We start from the raw sequence: 22346 nt of genomic DNA, 5'->3' as shown, positions 1-22346 counted from the left end.
TCTACAAAAGAACAAATAAATAACAAATTTCAATGTTTGTTAGGTTAGTTATATCAGTTGAACATACTATTACTATTACTATTCAGCACGTGTTGTATAATATTTAATACTTAATACATACTGTTAGTTGAACTCATTGTTTCTAATATTAGTATTAGTATCTCTTACTTTTTGAATTACATAGAAGAAGGGTTGGCATGGCAACTCTCACCACAGATCTATCAACCAATCAATATTAACTCCCACTCAAAACATGATCACTTTTATTACAAGACCAAACAATCAAACAATCAATCAATCAATCAATCAATCACAACACCCACACATATTATATTTAAATGGTGTTGATGATGACACTTGAACATCTATCAGAAGTGATCCTTAAACGAATAATATCCTACATTGTCGATAATGTGCACAGGGTCTACCTCATTTGGTCATGCCGTCGATTCTATTTGGCAAGGGACAGACTGCTCTGGTTCCGTACTGACCTGTTCAGCGAAGAGACACAACAAATACGACTCCTAACATCTCCCTCATCACTATCCACTCAACTCAAGCAACTACACGATGAGCTCCAGTCAAAGAAATGTATGAACGAATTGATGAATGATTGAATGAATGATCACTCCACTCACTCAATCACTCGATCACTCGATCACTCGATCAATCACTCAATCAAAAGCATCAACATACATTCACTATGGACACACTCCAATCACTTTGGCTGTGATACCTCGTGCCACACAACATGTTGTACTTGGTTATACATACAACACGCAGTTGGTGGCCAATGCATTGGATGGCAGTGAGCTTCATTCAATCACTTTTGGAACATCATTTAATCAACCGATCACTTTGGACTCACTTCCAAAAGGTCTGACGTCACTCACATTGGGCAGGAGCTTCAACTTACCATTGCAGTGTGGCGCGTTTCCATCGACTCTTCGTCATCTTGTATTTGGGTTCACATTCAATCAACCGATCGGGCCTGGCTGCCTACCCGAACACCTCCAATCACTGTCATTCAACTACAGTTTCAATCAGCCACTCAATCGCGAGACATTCGCCGGCTGCGACTCCCTCACACATCTGACCTTGTCGGCCATGTTCAATCAGGTGATCGCGCCTAGCTCGCTCCCAGCATCCCTTCGCACATTGATCTTTGGTCGCGACTTCTCCAAAGTGTTGGCGGCAGGTGCGCTACCGCCACGCTTGGAAACGCTTGAGTTTGGCAGAAACTTCTCACAAGACATAGCGCCAGGCACCTTGCCGGCAAGCTTGGTCACGCTGGTATTTGGAATGGGATTCAACTGCAAGCTGCATGCGACAGAGCTGCCGAACCTCAGACGGATGTCCACACCAAGGATGGTGACTACACTGTCTGCGCGGGCACTCATCCGACTCGACCTGATCTCGCACTTTGCCATCAACATCGCGCCACAATCGCTGCCCTATCCCGCCCTGACGCAGCTCAGTCTGCATGGATGTCAAGAGTTGGCGCCGGGAAAGATACCGCGCACGGTCACCAAGCTTCACCTGGAGACAGCCACGTACCGCCCGCTCACCAAGGCCATGTTGCCAGGCGGTCTGCTCAAGCTCACGTTTGGCCATGGCTTCACACAGGCGATCACCAATGACTGGCTGCCCGTGACAACACGAGCGGTCACTATAAAGGATATTCCGCCAATACCCGCCAAGAACAAACTGACACAACTTCGTTGGCTGGCAGACACCAACATCAAACATGTCAAGGTCAAGTGGAGTGGCTTGCCGCCCAACGTATCCCTGTCGATCGCCGTCATCAATGATCGATTTGCACTCGCACTATGTCAACCAACATTACAAGGAGGCTATATCAACATTGATCGCATTACAAACGGATCAATCTTTGTCGATGTCATATCCCACCTCCTACAAATAGACAGCTACAATGAGCGACCCTTTGGCATTAATGTCTAATGGTCTGGTCTGGTCTGGTCTGCTTGATCGAATGAATGAGTTAGTGAGTGAGACTCATCATCTTGTATATATACATTAATAAACCTCTACTGAATGAATGGCTACCGACCGCCAAGGTGTTCCCGAACATGCAATTAGGTGGCAACCTAATCTCGAGAAACAAGAAGTCAAAGTGTTGCAGCGGAAACACACTCGCGAACGAACAAACACTTTGACGAACAAACAAAGAGATAGTTGTACACAAGTGATAACGACAATGCAATGAAAAGGTCATATAGGCTATACGCCGCTGTGACTCCATCACTTGAAGATCTATTAAAGAAAGAGTTAACAAATATATTGAAACAACATCAACAACAACAGCTTCAACAGCAACAACAAAAGCTACAACAACATGAACAACAAGATGTAGACTTATCGAAGAAGAAGAAGTCATTACCTGTTGTATCGACACCACCATTGGCATTGCCAACATTGACAACTGACAGAGGCGGCGTGGAGTGTGCCGACTTGACACCTGAGCAGTTGTGGTCAATCACACATCACTCTAGACTGGCAGAGACATTGCGAGTGCGTCTTGGTCAGCCATTCAAGTCGACCAACTTCAATATGCTCAAGTCTGGTCTGCAACAACTGCCCTGGTCAAACTACTTTGCTGTACGCGACAGGACCCTGCCCGAGTGCTCGGCATCCTGCGCCTCATCCGCGCTCTATCATAGCGGTGCGGTGGAGGAGCGCGTCCTCGAGCACTTTCAAAAGAACGTCATCTTTGTCAAGCGCATGACGCCCGAAATGGCGAGCGAGGATTCTGGCCACTCGCGTCTCTTTGTTCGTCTTGTCGATGACATGGCGCAGATCAGTGTGGATGTGTGCAATGGCGACGGGCTGCACAAGAGGACACCGGGCAAGCACGTCACTGATGCGCCGATCCGCGAGACTCTGGCAGCCGCTCTGCTCACCGCCACTGGCTTCTCGTCTGCGCGTCCATTCAACATCTGGGATCCATTCATGGGCTCAGGAACAATCATACAGGAAGCGCTTGGCATTGCGCGGGGAGGCAGATGCACGCCGACAGAGCGACGATACGCGTTTGAACAATGGCCTCTGCATCGAGCAGATCGCTACGACTCATTCCTTGTGCGTATCAATGAACAGATGGCTATCAACAGCTCGCGACTACTGGATGACTTGCGTGCGGAAAAGGTCGTCTTCTACGGCTCGGACATTGATCCCAAGGCAGTGCGAGCTGCACAACATAATTTGACCGAGGCAGGCTTCCAGATACTCCCGACAACAAGCAACGACCTGGGCTCCGACGCCGCACCCAATAACAATAATGGATACATTAGACTGTGGCAAGGCGATTTCAAAGATGCACTCAAGGGCATCAATCACAAGGTGAACATCATCACCAACATGCCTTATGGCAGCAGGATCATGAGTGGCAAGGGTGCGATCAGCAAGAGTCTCAAAGATACCTTTGTTTCATTTGGAGAGATGATACGAACCAGTGACAAGATACACAATGTATACGTACTCAATGGACATCCAATGTTCAAAGAGCTCTCTGGTGTTGAATGGAACGTCCTGCTCGAGTTCACCAATGGTGGACTGCCAGTCGAATTCCTCAAGATGAAGCGATAATCCATTGGATTGACACTGTGCTGTCAAGATGTACAGGCCACTCAACATCATCCATCCATTGGCAACCGAGCTATTGGATTGAGTTTGGCCCCAGCTCACCCATAGTTCGCGACGGAAACACAGGAAAGGAAACATCTTGTCTATGGATTGGCGCCAAAATTTGGAGTCGCGAACAATAAAGGAAGGAGAGAGAATGGATTGATTGAATCAATGAATGAATGACACCTTAATGATGAAGACTGGATCATTGATATAACATCACCAACAATAATACTATAACAACAAACAAACATACAAACAAACAATGAGGAGTGATAGTGACTCGTTTCAGACGTTGGTTAAGAGCTTTCGTGATAGGACAAGTGATTTGAGACTGTTGGTCTCACTTAGGAATGAGAACAGTGCATCACCAAGTAGTATAAACAAGGTGGAGTTTGAACAGATCAATGCAAGCATAACAAAGATGGAACACATGTTAATACAATTGAGGGAAGACATTGCCAAAGAGATACATGCTATAAATCAATTCAATGTATGTTGATTCCTATCTCGGTGACATGACAACACATAACCTGACAACAATGAACACTACATACAAACAGGAACTCAAACAACAGATGATGGAACAGAACAAGGTATTGAAGGAAATGTTGGCAACTCCCAAGTGACATTGACGTTGAGTTGAAGATAGACAATATGCCACGATGGTGATGTGTATCAACACAACCAATCGTACTATCGCCAACACTCGTGCATGTCAGTTGGCTACATGTGATTGGCGGACACTTGCTCACTCACACATGGCCCTGCTCTCTTTGCTTCGAATCAAGTGGAACAAGACCATGGATACACCTTAAGGTGGACATCATTCACGAATGAATGAATGGAATGAATGAATTAAGAGGTAGGGCCAGAAGACCCTAAAGAAGGCTATACTACACTAAATATATATAATCCAGTCTTTATTCATCAATTGATGTTGTTGCTGTCATGATCTGAATGAATAGGTTTGCTGGATGAAGGGAAGCAAGACAGGGGAATTGGGAACATTTGGGGAACATTGGGGAACATGGGAACATGATTGGGGATACTGCTGTGCCTACTGCTTAGTTGGCAGATGGGGTCTCGGCCTCAGCGGACAAGTCGCGAGCATGGGCGACCTTGACAGAGATGACTCTTCCCTCGAGCTCAGTGTTGTCAAGGGCGAGAGCCTTCTGCTGGTCAGCAGAGTTGTTGAACTCGACGAATCCGAATCCCTTGCTCCTGTTGAATCGCTTGCTGATGATGATGTGGGCGTCCTTTGGCGAGTAGTCCTTGAACAACTCCAAGAAGCGAGCGTTGTCATAGCTGTATGGGAGGTTGTTGACAAAGAGGGTGTCGGCAGAGGGTTGCTTTGGCTCGGTCGACTCTGGGGCGCGTGGGGCGGCTGGCTTGGGGGCGGCCTTGTTTCTCTCTCCGTTGGCGGCTCTTCTTCTTGGCTTGTCACCAGTGGTGTTGTCCTCGCCGGCGTGGCTTGGGGAGGTGGTCGAGGGCGAAGCCTTGGCATCAGAGGTGCCGTTGGTCTTGGGCTTGCCAGAGCGACGACGAGCGGATCCGCGCTTGGCGGGCTTGGTCTCATCGACGGGGGCTCTCTCCTTTGTCAACTCAACGTTGATAGCTCTTCCGCTGATATCGGTTTTGTTCAAAGCTGCGATCGCTGCTTGTGCTGCGGGCTCATCCTCCATGTCGACAAAGCCATAACCAATTGAAACGCCTCTCTTTTGAATGATTCTTGCGGTGGTAACCTTGCCTTGGCCGGCAAAGAGCTTGAGCAGGTCGTCGTCGGTGTAGTTGTATGGCAAGTTGCCGACAAAGAGTCGGGAGGTGGATGGAGCTGGGAGTCCAGAGGCGGGGGACTCGGTGGTCGATGTTGAGGTGGTCGTTGTGTCAGACATGCTTGTGTTTGCTGTGTATGTTCTGTATATGAGGAAGTGTACAATATAGTGACAAGGGTAGGGGATTGGAAGGGATTGGAGAGAGGAGGGTCTTGGGAGGAGCGCGGTAGCTGTAAGGGAGCTGGATACCTGAGTGAGGGTCGCGGGATTGGCGAGCGGGAGCGTTGATATCTAAAGATATATATGAGATAGATAAAGAGAATGTGTGAGAGTGAAGTTGAAGTGAAGTTGGATACAAAGATGCTGCTGGATACCAGGGGTGCGTTGCGTGTGTGTGTGGCGTGAGGTTGACAGGCAGGATAGCTGCCACGTGCCACACTCGAACTCACAACTTCGATATTAAAAAATCAATTTAATAAAATATTAAAAACATGTTTCTCATCTTGAACTTGCAAAAATCTACAACTTTCCAAATTTGGGTGTATACAACTATTTTAATTTATGGGATGTAAATTGGGTAATGAACAAATAAAGGACAATGATGATTAGATGTCAATTCTTAATGGGTCAATGATAATTAGACCAAGAATATTAATATAACCATAGACGTGGAGTAGTGCTGTTGAGTTGGTCGATTGGGAAGAGGCTCCAGCTCCAGTGTTTTGAACAATAGATTGTCCATTGTGGCTGGTCATTTTGTTGTTGGAGTTCATTCCGGAGAGGTTGGCAAGTGATTCTATTATATTGTATTATGTTTAGAATATATCAAGGATATAATGAAGTTTATAATTATAATACTTACTGTACAACATTTTTAAATAATAGATTAATTGATATATTAAGTATATTAGATTGATTGATTGTTAGATTGATTGATGAATAAATAATGTCTAAAATACGACCATTAAATAGTTACCTCTAGGGATATCGGAGATGTCAGTTAGTATATAATAATTCATAGTAACATAACTGATCATCTTCGTATTCAGTGTTTATCAAATTCATTGTTTATGTGAGTGGGTGTTCAGACGTTGGACATATCTTGATATCATGTGATCACACCCCCCGCCCCCACCATCCTTAACACAATTATAGTAATAATAATAATAACACGGATACCTATACTCGAACTGGATCGATATCAGTTACTTTACTTACAATGGGATGTGTTGATGACGAAGATCCATGAATGATGTATCAGTTTTATCTTTATTCTTTATACACTTAGAATTACCATGTTGCTGTTGCTATCCAATGGTCTGCATGATACACATGCGATCCTGCCCTCCTTTGAGAACTTGGTACCATGTCCAATTGATACTCTGCATACTGAGCACTGTATTGTGTTATGTTGAGTTGAGTAAATGTATCAATATAATATTACTTGGAATTGTTGATTGATTGATTGATTTGATGAATGAACATACCTTGAAACATTGAGGATGATATGATTTACCGAGTGCGAATATGCTCGATCCTCCAATGACAGCCTCACTACACTCTGGACAACGATCAACTCTACCTGATGACAAACATGAATAACAACAATAGCTTGACAATGTTGATGTCACTCTGTCCCTACTGAAACTCAATCCTTCAATTGGCATTCTGCAAGAACAGCACTTGAAACATTGTGGATGATATCTCTCCTGATCAATTGATATCACATCTAATAATGATTGAATGATTGAATGATTGATTGATTGAGTGTGTAAGTGATTGGTGGAATGATTCCAAATGATCAAAATATGTAGATACTTACGTTCTTCAACATTGAACCTCTTGTAACATGCTGAACAATGTCCACATTGTTGACGGAGGGGTTTGTTTCGATCATTGACCATGACTTGACAGGCGGCACAAAGGTAACCTTTGGCATCTTGTACATAGCCCTTGAGCAATGATCCATGACACTCATGACATTGGAAGCATTGTGGATGGAACTTGTTACCATTTGCATTGACAACAGTGGCACCCCATATCTCTTTGGTACACTTGTGACAATCAAACAAGCTGTTGGTTGTTGTTGATGCACCTTGAGTCTTGTTGATGGAGCGATCACTGTATGACACTGAGTTTCGCTGATACTGTCCATCGACTGTGCCCATTGTGAAGTCACCTGATGGTGTTGAGGTGTTCGATGAGCTGTTGACTGGTGATGATGGCTGGCCCACCTCATCATTATGGCACATGCTGCTTGGACTACACACAGTGTGTACCCTTTGATCACCATCACACTTGGTGGCGACCAATGAAGTTGGTGAGGTATATGATCCACCAGCACCGGACTCTTGTATCAAGGGTGGTGACCTTGCTGAAGATCCATGTCCATGACCATTACCAAGACCCTTGAAAACTGATGACCTTGGGGACTTTGAATTTCTTCCAGGGGATGGACCTCTTGGTCTCTTAAAGTCCAACTCACAATAAGGTAGGTTGTCAATCTCATAATATTTGTCAGAGAGTGGTTCATGACCTGATTGATTGAGTGAGTGAGTAAGTATACATGAGTGATTCTGGATATTTATGATCAACAGATATAACTTACAATCGAAACAAACAAAGCAATGTGGATGGTAGTGACTTCCAAATGCATAGATGGATTCGTCCTCAACCCTGGTATGACATCTTCGACATGAATATAACATATTTTAAATATTAATTAATAGAATGATTGATTGACAAGATAATAAATAATAAATAATTATGTACAATACTTTATAAAGTGAGTATGACACTGGTGGCTAGTTAGAAGGAATGATCATGACAATGTAATAATACATCCACTCTTATAACCATTGGATGTGGATGTTTAACGCCACTTGAGATCAAAAGGGTGTTTCAAAGTGTTTAGCTCAACATCGGATATAAGGGGGGTGCATCCCTTCCACATTTATATATACCTTTCTCAACTCCAATGAATCAGCTGATCAAACACATTGCCAATCACTCACTAACCCATCACTTTCTTCCAATCGACATCCACACACACACACAAACACTAATTCAACATCAAACCAATCATTATTGATTGGTGGGTGTAGATGGGAAGGGCCACCTGCTTATTCGAACACCTACCTTCTATTTATAACACATAATATAACATGTATATATACCTTAACTTGCACCTACATAATATTCATGGCAAACCATGGTTAACTATAATATCCATCCTTGAGTGATTGATTGATTTTAGTTCACTTAAATACATGTCATGTCATTGGTAGGATAGGATAGGAAATGCCATGAATGGACTTGAGATGGATCGATATATTGTTTGTTTGTTTGATTGATTGATTGATTGATTGACAGGTCAAAAAATAAATGAGTAAATAAGAGAGTCCATTCAAGGGAGAGACCATAATTTGATAATAAGGAATGTCGAAGATCTATTCGAAAACGACCATTCATTAATTGGATTGACATTCAACGGTTGAACATATTTCAAATTCAAAATTCGCGCCAGATTTAAACAGTTGAAAATCTGAACAAATCTAACCGTTATTCCCCACACCAACCCATTCTCGTACTTCCCTCAATAACCCTAACAGCAAACCTTTGTGTGTTCACTCACACACCCACTTACACACACACATTCACAATTGATTTTAATTTTTATTATTATTGATCCAACATGCATTAATTTATTATTATGAAGAATGTTGTTGAGGTGTGTATTAGAAGGTGTGTGCGGCGTCTCATACAAAGTGCGCTCACAAACTCTCTCACATCATTCTCGCACTGCACCTCTCACACAATACTCTGTGAGCGAACACATAGAAACCTACTAAGCAACATTCCCTCTCAGGTAAGTGCACATACACATTGACGGACTTGTAAATTTTATTTTTGTCTAATGTCCTGTCGACGACCAGTCTACAAGACGAGCGACTCGAGTAGCGCCTCTGATTGGCAATGTCCACAATCAATGCTACAAGTTAGCGAGGACAATAATTAATGTTTACTAAACATCTAAACATCTAAACTTGTTAAACTAACATTTATAACATTCTTCTATTTTCTTCTCTCTTTCTCTCTCTCTCTCTACCTCACGTGACCGCCTGCCTACCTTTGTCTACTTTACTTTACCAACTAAAGGTTCCAATACCTAAGAAACTAAAGAAACTAAACAAATAATGTCAAGTGATGATTCATCGTCCTCCTCTGATGAGGAATTGAAGAAGAAGAAGGTGAAGAAGTCCAAGAAGGATACCAAGTCAAAGAAGACCAAGAAGGACAAGAAGAAGAAGAAGAAGGTCAAGAAGGATCCAAACGCACCACGTCGTCATCTGTCCGCCTTTATCTACTTCTCCAAGGAGATGCGTCCAACCATCAAGGCCGAGAACCCACAGGCCACCTTTGGCGAGCTTGGCTCCCTTCTGGGCAAGGCCTGGGATGCTCAACTGCCAGAGAACAAGAAGCAGTTTGAGAAGTTGGCCGCCGAGGACAAGAAGCGTTGGGAGATGGAGAAGAAGATCTACGACGAGAAGAAGGCCAACGCTGCCTCCGACTCTGACTCCTCATCTGACTCTGATTAATCAGACCAGCCAGTCAGCCGACCACGCATCATCCACCATCCAACCAACTAATTACACCTCTGCGCATAATTCCCAAATCCACCATCATCATCCACCACAACGTCCGTGCGTTCGTCCGTCCGCAACAATCCCATTTACCCGCCCGCACCTACCTGTTGCTGTTGCCATCCTCCTCCACCATTCCCTCCAACAGTCCATTGACTGTTTGTCAACTATCTTAAATTTTTCTTCCAACAACCAACAACCATCAAGTTTAAACAATCCAATTCAATCCAACCAATAAACTTGTAAATTATTAATACGACGATCTTCCTTCCTCTTCTTGTGTTCCTTGAGATGCCCTGCCTGCCCATTACAAAGGTAAAATCTTTGGCTTGAAAGGTCATCAGTATCTTTGGCTTCATCTTATCTTGATTTGAAGTGATTGATAGAGATAGAGATAGAGATGAATAGCTTATTGAGGTTGGTAACCTTTGAGACATTGTCAACTGGAAAGAGAAGTATTGGTGCATTGTTGGACAACGGAAGACATGTGGTAGACTTCGCATCAGCCAACAGCAAACACACACTTCCATTAGACATGCGATCCTTTCTGAACGGTGGCAAGAAGTCCATGAGGATGGCTGTCGATGTATGTTACCTCACTCTACCAATCAATCAATCAATCAATAACTAACATACATTACCAGATCATTGGTACAGGTTCTGGAAGGATCAGTGTAGATGAGGTCAAGATTTGCGCACCAATCAGTGATCCTCAGAAGATCATTGCTGTAGGATTAAACTATAAGGAGCATGCTATTGAGACAAAGATGGCATTCCCTTCAGAACCAGTAGTGTTTACAAAGTTTACCAATGCAATCATTGGACCAAATGATAACATTGTCAAACCAACATCGAGTGACCAAGTCGATTATGAAGTTGAGTTGGTCATTGTGATTGGTCGTGAATGTCACAATGTATCAGAGTCAACTGCACTGGATTATGTTGCCGGGTATACTGTTGGCAATGATGTCACCGCTCGCGACTGGCAGTTTGGCAAGCCTGGCGGTCAATGGTCGTTGAGCAAGTCATTCAACTCATTCAGTCCGATTGGTCCTGCGATCGTAGTCAATCCTCAATGGGCTCACTTGGATACTAATACCAACTCTTGTGAACTTGATCCCAACAATCTATCAATCAAGAGTACACTCAATGGAAGAGTGATGCAACAGTCCAACACAAAGGAACTGATCTTCAATGTACAACAAGTGGTATCATACCTTAGCAAAGTTGTGACACTCAGTCCTGGCGACCTCATATTCACAGGTACTCCTTATGGCGTTGGCTTCACTCGCACTCCACCAATATTCCTACAACCTGGTGACACCATCTCCTGCTCAATCGAACATCTTGGAACATTAACAAACAAAGTAGTCGGTCAGTCAAACTTGTGATGGCAACCTCCGCCACATGATCGCAACAGGATAGACAATAAGTTGTCGGCATTAACATCCAAATCGACACGGATGTAGTTTATAAATAGATTAAGTTATAAGTTATTAATAGAGGTTGCTGGAATGATTGTTGGAGGTATCGAGCGATGAGGAGAATGTGATGGATGACGATGAGGTCAGTCCGCCAGTTCCCGACTCTGATGATGATGAGTATGATTGTGAGCCAGAGACGTTGGGTGTGACGTCCTTCATCTTGCTGCCCAGCGTCGTGCTGGAACGCGACCTCTGGATGCCATTGCGGTACTTGCTCAACTGGTTGTACGAGAAGAGGATGGTGAGCACTGGCACGATCTCGGTGATGATGAGGCCCACGAAGCTGAAGTAGATGTTGGCAGGGTCGGCCGCCACCAGGATCAGTACGAATATGCAATGCAGGATGAAGCCCACCGAGCATGACGCCGTCACAATGAACACCTTCTTCTGCTGCTCCATCGTGTCTTGCGCCTGGCGAATGGCGCGAACAATCGAGCTGCCCAGGTAGATGAAGGCCGCGCCAAGCAGCAACGAGATGACTGCCTGGATGGCCGCATAGAGTATGCTGACGATGCGCTGTGGTGTTGTCGTCGTGACGTCCATGAAGAGACGCGCGCCACACATGTTGACCAGGTTGCTCTTTGTGTAGTTGAATACAAGTACAATGATTATAAAGATTAGGTAGAGCACAGCGTTGGTCGCCACGATGAGCGAGTTGAACTTGGTGGTGAGGCTGACGTTGAACTTCATGTTGACCACAACGTACCACAGCACGACGATGATGGTGAACGACGTGAAGTAGATGAACGTTGGCAGCACAACTAGGATGTAGTCGGCGATTGTCGAGTCGTAGAGCATGCCAGAGGGGAGAATGAAGAAGTAGGCGGCGCGGATGGCAGTGAAGATAACGCAGGAGAGGATGAGTCCGTGCACCAGTTCAAAGAGCTCAGTTCTGAATATGCGACGATGCACAACGAACATCAACTGTAGCATGCCCCAGCCGGCGCAGAAGACAAACACGGCACCAAGTGTGTACAGCATGTTAGTAGTAGTCTTGTCGAAGGGTTTCTTGGCCTGGGTCGCCCAGCCATGAGATACACGCGCGATGGGGAAGTAGGTGGTGTCGGTGGCCGGTTGATTAAGGCTGGCGCACAGCAGATTGTTGTCGGTCGAGATGATGGTGGGGACTTCCATGGGCACGAGCATGGACTTGTTGGCGGCATCCTCGCGGACGTGTGCAAAGTCCAAAGTTGGGAACTTGTCACTGAATGACGAACCAGCCATCGACAGACAGACCATATATGAGTTGACACCGAGTGATTGAACCTTGATACCATCGCCAAGCACTATTCCTATGATTGCCCCATGATCGTTGGGGATTCCATACGCCTCGGGCTTGGGATATGATACAAAGTTTGAGCTGAGTGATACCTTGGGCGTGGCCTTGAACAGCTGTCGGCTGATCTGAGACACAATGACGGTGACACAGGAGGCTGGCACCGATTTCTCACTGAACTTGAGCAGGCCATATGCAAACTCGTACGTTGAGCGAGCGTTGACGCATGGCTTGGTGGAACCAAGTGCCAGGGCTGACGACTTGAAGCACTCCGCGCCACCATGGCCGGCGCAACTACATGTGATGGACTCGAGGTTCTCAAGCAGACGCTCCATCCTACACATGGTCGATGACCTGAGTACATCGGCGACATGATATTGATTTGATGCTAGCACTATGTCCGCGACGGCTTGGTAGTTGACGGCGTAGCCAAAGGTGGAGGTTGAGACGGCGCCACCTGGCAGCCAGCTGGCATTGACCATCACACCTGGCAGCCACTTTGCTGGCGTCCAGCTGAACATGTTGGTCCAGGTATGCTGACCGTCGGAACTACACTCTCCTTTGCACATACTCTCTGACATCTCGTTGAATCGAGACTGTGCGGCAGGCGCAAACAATGAATCATCAGGTATCTGGCATCCAAAGTGCGACTCACATTGTGTTTGATTGTTGGATTGTGTCCACCAAGTGTACTCTGATCCCAACGCGCGACACTCGGACTCAGTGTAGACGAGAGGGGCGAGGCTGTAGCAGCCCTTGGGTGAGTCGTGCTCGTCCAGTTGGCATGAGGGGCCAACCGAGTACACGCTCTTGAGGGTATGTCCGCGGACACATTTGCCTAGGCCGCGTGGATATTGTCGTACCATGTTGGGCTGGAAGAACTGCTGGTCGGAGCACAGACCAGCGCGCTCACATTCCTCTTGTGTGGTGCAGGGTATGGGTGTGACGCGACACAGTCCCTCCACCACGGTGTGGCACTCATCTGCAGACAACTGAGCGCAGTTGACCCAGTGCATTGTCATCGAGTTCTGTGCACACTCCTCTTGAGTGAAGTTGTTGGAGCACAAGTTGAGCGGGTCGCTCCACACTCCATAAGTCACGTTGTCAGTGCACAGGGTCTCATTGAATATGATAGAGCCTCGCGCAGCACAACCAATGAAGGGGCCGGCGCATTGGCGGCCACAATCATGGCTACATGCGCCGCGCTTCTGGCAATCACTTGGCGAGAGGTCCGGGACGTACTTGCCATTGGGCAACAGACACACTTGATTGGAGGCATTGCACTCGGTGACGTTTGTGTACTGGCTGAACACGTGGCATCGCGTTAGATTGTTTGTGCAGTGGCCGCAGAATTCTTTGGGACTTGCAGAGCATGTTGCGAGACAGGCAGTATCACCCAGTGGGCAGTGGCGACAGTTCATCTGTTGTGAACATGTTGAGCTGTTCATGGAGATTGGCTGGTAGTAGAAGCCACCGATCGATCCGTCCAGACCGGTGTCGTGCTGGACGACACATGACTTGGTGTCGTAGCAAAGAGGCACGACAGGGTAGTAATTGTTGATTCCATGGGACTGGTCCTTCGACGTGTATGTGTACTTGATTCGATACTGGATGCCTGTGTACGACACGCAGTCTTCCACATTGGACGACACGTACACCATACCATCGACCAACTCATCAATTGTGCTGTTGCCCTCGAGGCCTATCAGCAGGCGGATGGACATCTGCACCTCGGACGAAGATGAGTTTATCACGCATCGCACGTACTCCTGGTCTTGGACCGCCGCAGGCGCTTCGCAGCGTCGCGTGTACATGTTGCACGAGCCACCCACGACTGATGCGCAGTCATTGTCGTCACTGCAGTAGACAACGCGTAGTACTTGTGCCTGGCAGTAGCGCAGTGTGTTGGCCGTTGCCTCGAGGAATTTTTGGTAGTCCTGCGAGGTGGTGAGTGGGCATCCGCCATGGTCAATATCGCCAAGTGATCGTTGGTAGTCGCTCAATACTGATGCAGTGCAGCCAGTGCTGGAGCATTGCTTGCTGATCAGGTCATTACGAACGCCGACAACAGCGTTGGTGACGACGGTCACGTTGCGGGGCACACAGCACTGGAAGAATGTTTTGCCAGGCGAGTGGCAACATGGGTCGTTGTTGAATTCAACGCTATCATCGCTGTATGGACAGGCTTTGGTGGCGACAGTCGTGGTGACCGTCTCCGTGGCCAGCAGTGAGTTGGCCTGCGCTGTGCAACCCACCCAATCATTGCTCATCGTGTAGATGTCCGCCTGATACCTGTTGCTCATGAGCTCATTGAATGAAGTCGTGTTGTACATCACTGATCCAATGGCCTTGATCTTGTCCACAATCGATTCAAACGCAGTATAGTTGCAACTCTGCTGTGCCAATGTCAATGGTACGCCACGTAGATCAAGTGCCTGATTGATTGAGTGTGTTAGGTTAGCATGGGCTTGGGCCGAGGTTTGGGCTGGGATAGTCCCATCTGACGACACTTACATTTCCATCAGCGTCAACAATGATGTTAAGGAAGTCAATCTTGGAGTTGAGGATCTCTGTCAGGTTGCTGAGCACAATGGACAGGTCCTCCTTGCGATAGGACAGGATAAAGGCAGCTTGGAATGATCGTGGCTTGGGTGAATTGGTCGCATCGCGAATCGTTATTGTGCTCTGATACTGCAGGCCCAGTGACAGATCGATCTGAGAGAATATGGTTGGGACAGGCCACAGTGGATTGTTGTCCTGTCGTGGGAACAAGATTGTGAATGGTCCATTATCATCGTAGAACACCCGGTGATAGTACTCTCCATCTGGATGCTGCACTCGGGCTGTGCCCTGAAGGTTGAATGTGCCACCCTTGGCATATTGGTCAACGAGTGCATCTTTCCAAATGGGCGCCTTGGATGAGAAGGTGCAGATGAAGCCCGTCGCCAACTCGCTAACGATTGTGATGTATAGTATGCGAGCGGTGCCATTGGAATGAGGAGCGACCACCAATGTTCCATAATCATCAAAGACTTGGTAGAATGCCCAGGTGTAGTGTGTGCGGTTGGGGAAGGCAGAGGTCGGATCCTCCGAGATGAACACATCGATGTCCTCCATGAGCGTGGGACAGGCGAATGAGAGCGACATGTTGTGCGTGACTTCAAAGGTGTAGTACTGTGGCATGCCGCCATCCATCGTTCCATTGACCACCTCGCCATCGACTATACATGTGTGATTGGGTGTGACTGCCGCGCAGGCTACTGGAACGGCTGGTGGCGGATATACAGGCACCGAGAGCAATGTTAATGAGAAGATTGGCACAATGTCCCTACTGGGACGAATCCAAATGAAGTATGTGTCGACGGTCCAATCCCAGATATACGCCCACATCTGCGAATTGTCCGAAGGACACACAGTCAATTGCTGGCGGGCGTTCACGCTGTCCTGGCCAATCTTTCTTCCAAAGTTCGAGCCATCATTATTGAGAAACAAAGTTAGATCATCACCAATCTCTGTTGAAACGATCACCTAAATGTTTGATTGAATGATTGAGTGAGTGAGTGAACATGGAACCATTCCATCCACTTGAGGGACTGACTTACACTGATGGCCTCACAATATGTGTTGTTTGCCTTGTAACGGAACTCGACCCATCCACTCATGGTCATTTCCTCGGTGAATGATTGATTTGTGTAGTGATATGTTTGATTGGCATGGATGACCTGCCAGGGAGTGTGTTGGCTGCACACGTCAGTTGAGTAGTAAGCTCTGGTGAAGTTGGTGCATTTTGGGCACGAGGGATCATTCGACACTGGATGTCCACAGTTGTTCGGGTCGGTGTAGTCACACGAACAGTCTATGGGGCCTAGCAGCTGATGTTCCGCACACGCATCATTGGGACATGTGACGGCCGTCTGTAGATACAAGTCGCGGTCGAATGTTACATCGATCGTTGCATACTCCATGTCCACGCCCAGTATATTTGATTGACGTACGGTCACATCAGCACGCTCCACTCTGAATGCCGATGACAACGTCTCTGAGCCAACCAGCAAGAGCACCATCACAACAAAGAGAGTCCTCAACATCATTGACATCATTGTGAGTGTAATGTAAAGAGTGATTGAGTGAAGTGACTGAGTGAGTGAGTGAGTATGTTTATATGTTTGTTTGATTGATTATGGATGATTGTTTGTTTGATTGTAGAGTGGAAAGGTTTGTTTGTGAATGATTGACTGATTGGTTGGTCAGAGGAGTGTGTGGCCTATGCGCATGGCTACGTGTGTTTGGTCGGACTTGACTTAATGATCCAGTAGTTTGCAGGTGTTGAACGATCGATTAACACTGGTGTGAGTGTCATCAGGAGCAACACAGGTTATGTCAAAAGTCTGTTGAGGGCACGAATAGACAAGCCTCACCGAAGGCTCAACAATGCTGTTTTTAGTGCGAGTTGAACCCCAAAACATGACGCAGCTGACACATGATTTTTCAGATTCGCTCAACAAACGATCAATGAGCTACCTCGAGGTTCATGCATGTGCCTTCAATCAATCACTCATTTACCTACATTTTGATCAATGGGGATGAGACATGACACAAATCACTAAAGTTTCATCGATTGAATTAAAGATCGGTGAACAAGTTGGTTGCTGCTAAGGTTCTGCAGGGGATAGTCAAGGTTACGCAGAGAATTCATTTTTCAGCGGTCTCAATCCTTGGGTTCGAGCTGGTTCGACCCTGGACAACCCTTGGAACAGCAAGGGGAACCCTTTCAAACCTTATCTGATGTTAATTAAATATTTATATTTTTATTGTTGTTGTTGTAGTTGTTGTTGTGGTTGTTGTTGTTGTTGTATGATAAATTAGACCTTAAAGAAATCGTCGTCTCGTCCAAAGGAGTGGAACATATTGGTCAAATATGCGATAATTGTCCAGAGTGCGTTGTGTCGTTGAATGTTGTCAGAAAGGTCGCCAAGTGATCTGATTGTGTCTGACAATATGTTCCATTTCTTCATCTCTCCAAAGACATTCTCAATGATGATCCTCACCTTCTTGATTCGATTGCTCTCATCTTTCTCTCTCAGGATACGCTCGGCATCGAATCCTTCTTTGGTGACCTTGGCTTCCAATGCCTTCAACTTCTTAGATACCTTGGTCGCCTCCTTTCCTTGACGCAGGCGATGCTCATCGAGCGTGCGTTTTCTGATCATCTTGTCTGTGTACTCCATATGATCGATCAATGAAGCCGACTTGATCTTGGGGGTGATGGTGTTGGTGTAGTACTTCTGACCTCCTTTGAATCCTTTGTCACCGAGAATGACAATATCTTCATCGAACAGAGCCTGTAGTCTAGGTGCAGCATCCTTGTAGAGCGAGACGTCAGGCTGGGCGCCTCCCTCTGTCTTACCTACATACACGATCTTGCCACGTATATCGCAAATGACCAACACTGCCAAAGAATACATTGATTTCTTGCCAGAATAAACAAGATCCTTGATCGTCTTGTGTGGCGGCACTTGAATCCTCTGCTCTGACCCGTCCACAATGAGATGAACATTGTGCTTAATACCATCTTTCCATATTTCTGCATGATTGTCTCGAAGCTCTCCATTGTGAACCACATCCTGGAAGTACCCATGGCAGTACGACTTCAATCTATCGAACACCTTGGTGAATGAGTACCTGAGCTGAGCGATTGTCAATTGATATAGGAACACACGCTCCATCATGTACCAGGGAAGGTTGTGGCGGCACCTCATGAGGAAGACGAGCATGTCCTTGTGTTCAAAAGAGTGCTTCTCACAGAGCTGAGACACTTGACTATGGGAGAGCTTGAAGTAACTTGTGTACTCTTCATCTTGGTTGAACCATTGATCTGTAAGTGCAGAGTTGAGGGTATGGCATTTGTCAGTTAATGGACTTAGCTTGCTGGCAGCATATTTATTCTTCACCTTCTTCAAGGGTATTGTTCTTCCTCTTATTGTTCCTCCTTGTTGTTGTTGTTGTTGTTGTTGTTGTTGTTGGTGTTGGTGTTGCAGCTGCTTTCTTGGCCTTTGATTTAGACACTGGTTTGGTTATTGCTGGGCTTGGTGCTGCTGGGCTGGGTGCTGGGATGGGTGGTGATGTAGTTGTTGACATCGCATTATCGTCGATATCTATCGTTGCCCTGCTGGAGATACCGGTGTTCGCTTCGCACCATTGAGTCCATTTCTCTCGTTTGTTGGTTAGATACTCGACAAGGCAGTTCCATCGACAGAAGTATACAAAGACGCCAAACGTGCTGTCTGGATGGCAACACTTCAAGATGCGAGAACAACCCTTTGAACAGTTCTGGCAATGTTGGACAGAATCTCCAATGATAGGCTTCTCTGGATCGTGTTCTCCAATCGCAGGTACAGCAAGCTTCAAATAGGGCATTGACCTGGTATGGTTTGTAATATGTCCAACACTGCACATCATCATTTTTTGGTCGCCATAGTAGACAATGATCTTCTTCTCGATCTTGTTCTCTGGTGAATTGCAAGTCGCCTCTACTATAATCCGGTTGGGATTGGTTGGGTCTCGAACGTTGGAATGCAGGAAGCACTTGGTTTGTTTGCTAGTCTCTCCATCCATCAACTTCTTGGTATGTGTGATATTCATCAGCTCTCTATTGTTCTCTGCCGCACCTTGTTTGGTTGGCGTCTTCATTTGCTGAAGCGTGAGTGTTGATGACAACGATGTTGGTTGTGGCTGTTGTTGTTGTGGCTGTTGTTGTTGTGGCTGTTGTTGTTGTGGCTGTGGTTGTTGTTGTTGTTGTTGCGATAATGACTTGATGATTCCCTCTAACTCCTCTATACGCAGCCTCAACGTGTGAGTCTCCTCCTGTGATTCTTTAGTCTGGAACATATCAATGATGATATTGTAACACAGTTTGGCGCACACGGGCAGGTGTTTGCCCAAGACCCAGATATCCAACTCAGTACCGCAGAAGAAGCATTTGACACCTGCTTGCTTAACTCTGGTGACTATTAACTGGGTTAGCTCCTCAGACATCAGATGTTGTATTATATATATGTATTAATTGGTCGCTATTACTATGTTGGAGGTTGCAAAGGGTCATCACGGGTCGGACCTTGGATTCCAAAACAAATATTTGAAGAATCCACCCACAACACCCGTTGAACCCTGCAGAACCCAAGCTAACCTTAGCAGCAATCAAGTGTTGTTGTTCAATAATAAGCACCCAACTCTATCTTCACAGCACACTTCAGTGCATCTTGGTCATATGGGTGACCAAGTAATTAATATCTTGTTTCCTACGTATGTTAGGTTATATTAATATAATAAGATGGAGCATTCTTATTCTTCTCTATCAATTAGTCAATCAATTAGTCAATCATCTACTCATGTCAGTCAAGTTGTGTTGTTTAAATATTAGTTGAACTTGGGGAAATAAAAAGGATGTTGGTTCATGGATGATTGGCTATTCACTGTTTGAAAAACATTCAAAAGAACAATCTTGTGAAAGATTTGATTGATCAATAAGTTGAATTTGAAATTGACTCAGTCTACAGATAATCAATCAAGCAAACAAACAAACAATCAATCAAACAAACAATATAAACAAATATATAGATAGATATACTAACATATCAAGATTGTTACACCAATAATATCGGAAGAGTGAGAGAGAATGCCAAGAATACAACTGAATGCACTATCTAAATACTTTCATGTCTTTCAACGTAAAGTTAACATTAATGACTTGAACTACATGTCACATCTAGATCATGCTTCAGTCATCAAGATCATTCATGGTATGTACATATATCATACACACAAACAGGTACAAGATCACTCACTCAATCATTCAATCCAACCATTCAATCAATCATTCATTCATTAAGAGGCTAGAGTTGATTGTTTGCGACAGATAGGATTGTCAGAGAGGAATCTGATGCCAAAGAAAGGACCATTCTCTGTTCAATTGTTGATTGGTGATATCTCTGCACAGTACTTGAATAATGGCGAATTGTTTGATGATCTGATCGTGGAGAGTGGATTTGGAGAGAGGAGTCGCTGTGGCTTCCGCATGTGTCATCGCATTCGCTCGTTGGTGCCCATTGGCAGCTCAGACTTTCCCCAGAGCATTGTCGAGCATCACGTTGGTGAGACATTCCATCTTGACCAGCCGACTGGCGCCACATTCAAACCAATCGCCTTGGTAGAGGTGGGCATGGTTGCCGTCGATGCCATCTCCAAGCAGCCAATCGAACTGCCGTCCACATTCTTTGAGAAGTTGGGCTTCTCCAAGTCTGAGTTGGAAACACATCTCACCACCATGTCTGCCAATGGCGGACCATTCAACAACAACAAGAAGCACTGAACAGATACTCCCGTCTTGGCAACGACGACGACGTCGACATGTCCAAGCCTCCCTCAACTTTGGCCAATCCATCATCTACAATCCAACTCAACTCAACTCAATCCAACTCATCTCAACAATGTTTGATTGATTGATGTAAATACAATGTACACTTTATCACACTTGCTCTGCTGAGTCATCGCGGCTTCATCATTATATTGAAGGACACACACATTGACTCATCAAGGCAATGTATTTATATTGTCGATGGAAGCTTCTTCCATTCAACCATTCATCATTGATAAAGATCAATGTCGATCATTACCAAAAGACAATCAATCAATCCATCATTAATTGTTTACAATGATGAATGAATTGATCACAATCTCTAAATTGTGATGACAAAGTGATCGTGATTGATCGATTACTTTATTAATATCTCGAAGTTCAAAGAGACACTTTGTAGACAAGTCCATGGAATAATTATCTGTGTGTGTATTTAGTATTAGAGAACCGCGTGATTCAAGACAAAAGATATCGAAACAATGCTCATTCGTGTGTACGAAAGTCGACAAACAAAACAACGTCGCACATCTTCACTTTACACACAACTCACCTGGGAATTCATCATTCCTGTGTGAGCATGATGACAATTCTCAACATTCACCACATCATATCCCGACGCGGCTTGGACAGGCCTGCGCGCGTACGCTCTCCCTCTCTCTCCCCTTACATACATCTGAATGTTGTTAATGAATGAATGAATGAATGGTCGGCCTCATTGTGGAATGGTCGATTGTTTACCCCTATGCTGCTGCTCACCAACATAACATATTGTTGTTGCTCCTCCTCCTCATCTATTCATCCATCAACTTTCATTCATCCATTCATTCAATCAATGACTCCTTGATTACTTGGCTTTAACAATATACCCCCCGATACCCAAGGTCTTTGACAGACACTGACTGATACCTCATAACATCGTCATCACACTTCGTTTCTTACGCTCTCTCTTATCCTATCCTTTACTCAAGAGAGAGATATAAATACCCAAAGACTGTCTGATCAGTCTATATATTATAATAGTTATATATACATATATATATAAACATTAATATATATTTATATATAAATAGATAATTAATGACTAAACTTAAAGAAACTAAAGAGGAAGCG

General features: G+C 45.3%; 10 protein-coding genes across 10 annotated transcripts; 6 read left to right on the top strand and 4 right to left on the bottom strand.

Moving 5' to 3' along the window:
- Window positions 1-350: 350 nt before the first annotated feature.
- On the top strand, window positions 351-1962 carry SAMD00019534_044420 (hypothetical protein; the record flags this gene model as incomplete). Its single annotated transcript, XM_012899932.1, has 2 exons — window positions 351-591; window positions 686-1962. 2 exons carry the CDS (start codon window positions 351-353, stop codon window positions 1960-1962), a joined length of 1518 nt encoding a protein of 505 aa, XP_012755386.1.
- Window positions 1963-2223: 261 nt separating this feature from the next.
- On the top strand, window positions 2224-3606 carry SAMD00019534_044410 (hypothetical protein; the record flags this gene model as incomplete). Its single annotated transcript, XM_012899931.1, has 1 exon — window positions 2224-3606. The coding sequence occupies one exon, from the start codon at window positions 2224-2226 to the stop codon at window positions 3604-3606; it is 1383 nt and encodes a 460-aa protein (XP_012755385.1).
- A 304-nt stretch (window positions 3607-3910) lies between these two features.
- On the top strand, window positions 3911-4274 carry SAMD00019534_044400 (hypothetical protein; the record flags this gene model as incomplete). Its single annotated transcript, XM_012899930.1, has 2 exons — window positions 3911-4138; window positions 4209-4274. The coding sequence occupies 2 exons, from the start codon at window positions 3911-3913 to the stop codon at window positions 4272-4274; spliced, it is 294 nt and encodes a 97-aa protein (XP_012755384.1).
- Window positions 4275-4712: 438 nt separating this feature from the next.
- SAMD00019534_044390 (hypothetical protein) lies at window positions 4713-5540 on the bottom strand (the record flags this gene model as incomplete). The annotated part of the gene is made up of 1 exon (XM_012899929.1): window positions 4713-5540. One exon carries the CDS (start codon window positions 5538-5540, stop codon window positions 4713-4715), a length of 828 nt encoding a protein of 275 aa, XP_012755383.1.
- Window positions 5541-6696: 1156 nt separating this feature from the next.
- SAMD00019534_044380 (hypothetical protein) lies at window positions 6697-8128 on the bottom strand (the record flags this gene model as incomplete). The annotated part of the gene is made up of 4 exons (XM_012899928.1): window positions 6697-6816; window positions 6908-7149; window positions 7243-7956; window positions 8029-8128. 4 exons carry the CDS (start codon window positions 8126-8128, stop codon window positions 6697-6699), a joined length of 1176 nt encoding a protein of 391 aa, XP_012755382.1.
- Window positions 8129-9598: 1470 nt separating this feature from the next.
- On the top strand, window positions 9599-10018 carry SAMD00019534_044370 (hypothetical protein; the record flags this gene model as incomplete). The annotated part of the gene is made up of 1 exon (XM_012899927.1): window positions 9599-10018. A coding segment is annotated over one exon (420 nt), but the record flags the coding sequence as incomplete, so codon positions are not given.
- Window positions 10019-10463: 445 nt separating this feature from the next.
- SAMD00019534_044360 (hypothetical protein) lies at window positions 10464-11454 on the top strand (the record flags this gene model as incomplete). The annotated part of the gene is made up of 2 exons (XM_012899926.1): window positions 10464-10649; window positions 10708-11454. The coding sequence occupies 2 exons, from the start codon at window positions 10464-10466 to the stop codon at window positions 11452-11454; spliced, it is 933 nt and encodes a 310-aa protein (XP_012755380.1).
- Window positions 11455-11559: 105 nt separating this feature from the next.
- SAMD00019534_044350 (hypothetical protein) lies at window positions 11560-16920 on the bottom strand (the record flags this gene model as incomplete). Its single annotated transcript, XM_012899925.1, has 3 exons — window positions 11560-15258; window positions 15338-16351; window positions 16426-16920. The coding sequence occupies 3 exons, from the start codon at window positions 16918-16920 to the stop codon at window positions 11560-11562; spliced, it is 5208 nt and encodes a 1735-aa protein (XP_012755379.1).
- A 768-nt stretch (window positions 16921-17688) lies between these two features.
- Window positions 17689-19858, bottom strand: SAMD00019534_044340 (hypothetical protein; the record flags this gene model as incomplete). Its single annotated transcript, XM_012899924.1, has 2 exons — window positions 17689-18698; window positions 18775-19858. Coding segments are annotated over 2 exons (2094 nt in total), but the record flags the coding sequence as incomplete, so codon positions are not given.
- A 640-nt stretch (window positions 19859-20498) lies between these two features.
- On the top strand, window positions 20499-21185 carry SAMD00019534_044330 (hypothetical protein; the record flags this gene model as incomplete). The annotated part of the gene is made up of 2 exons (XM_012899923.1): window positions 20499-20622; window positions 20713-21185. Coding segments are annotated over 2 exons (597 nt in total), but the record flags the coding sequence as incomplete, so codon positions are not given.
- Between the last annotated feature and the right edge of the window lie 1161 nt (window positions 21186-22346).

The sequence above is a fragment of the Acytostelium subglobosum genome (genome assembly GCF_000787575.1).
Source record: "Acytostelium subglobosum LB1 DNA, scaffold: scaffold8, whole genome shotgun sequence".
Lineage (NCBI taxonomy): Eukaryota > Evosea > Eumycetozoa > Acytosteliales > Acytosteliaceae > Acytostelium > Acytostelium subglobosum.
This window is presented reverse-complemented; position numbering and strand designations above follow the sequence as displayed.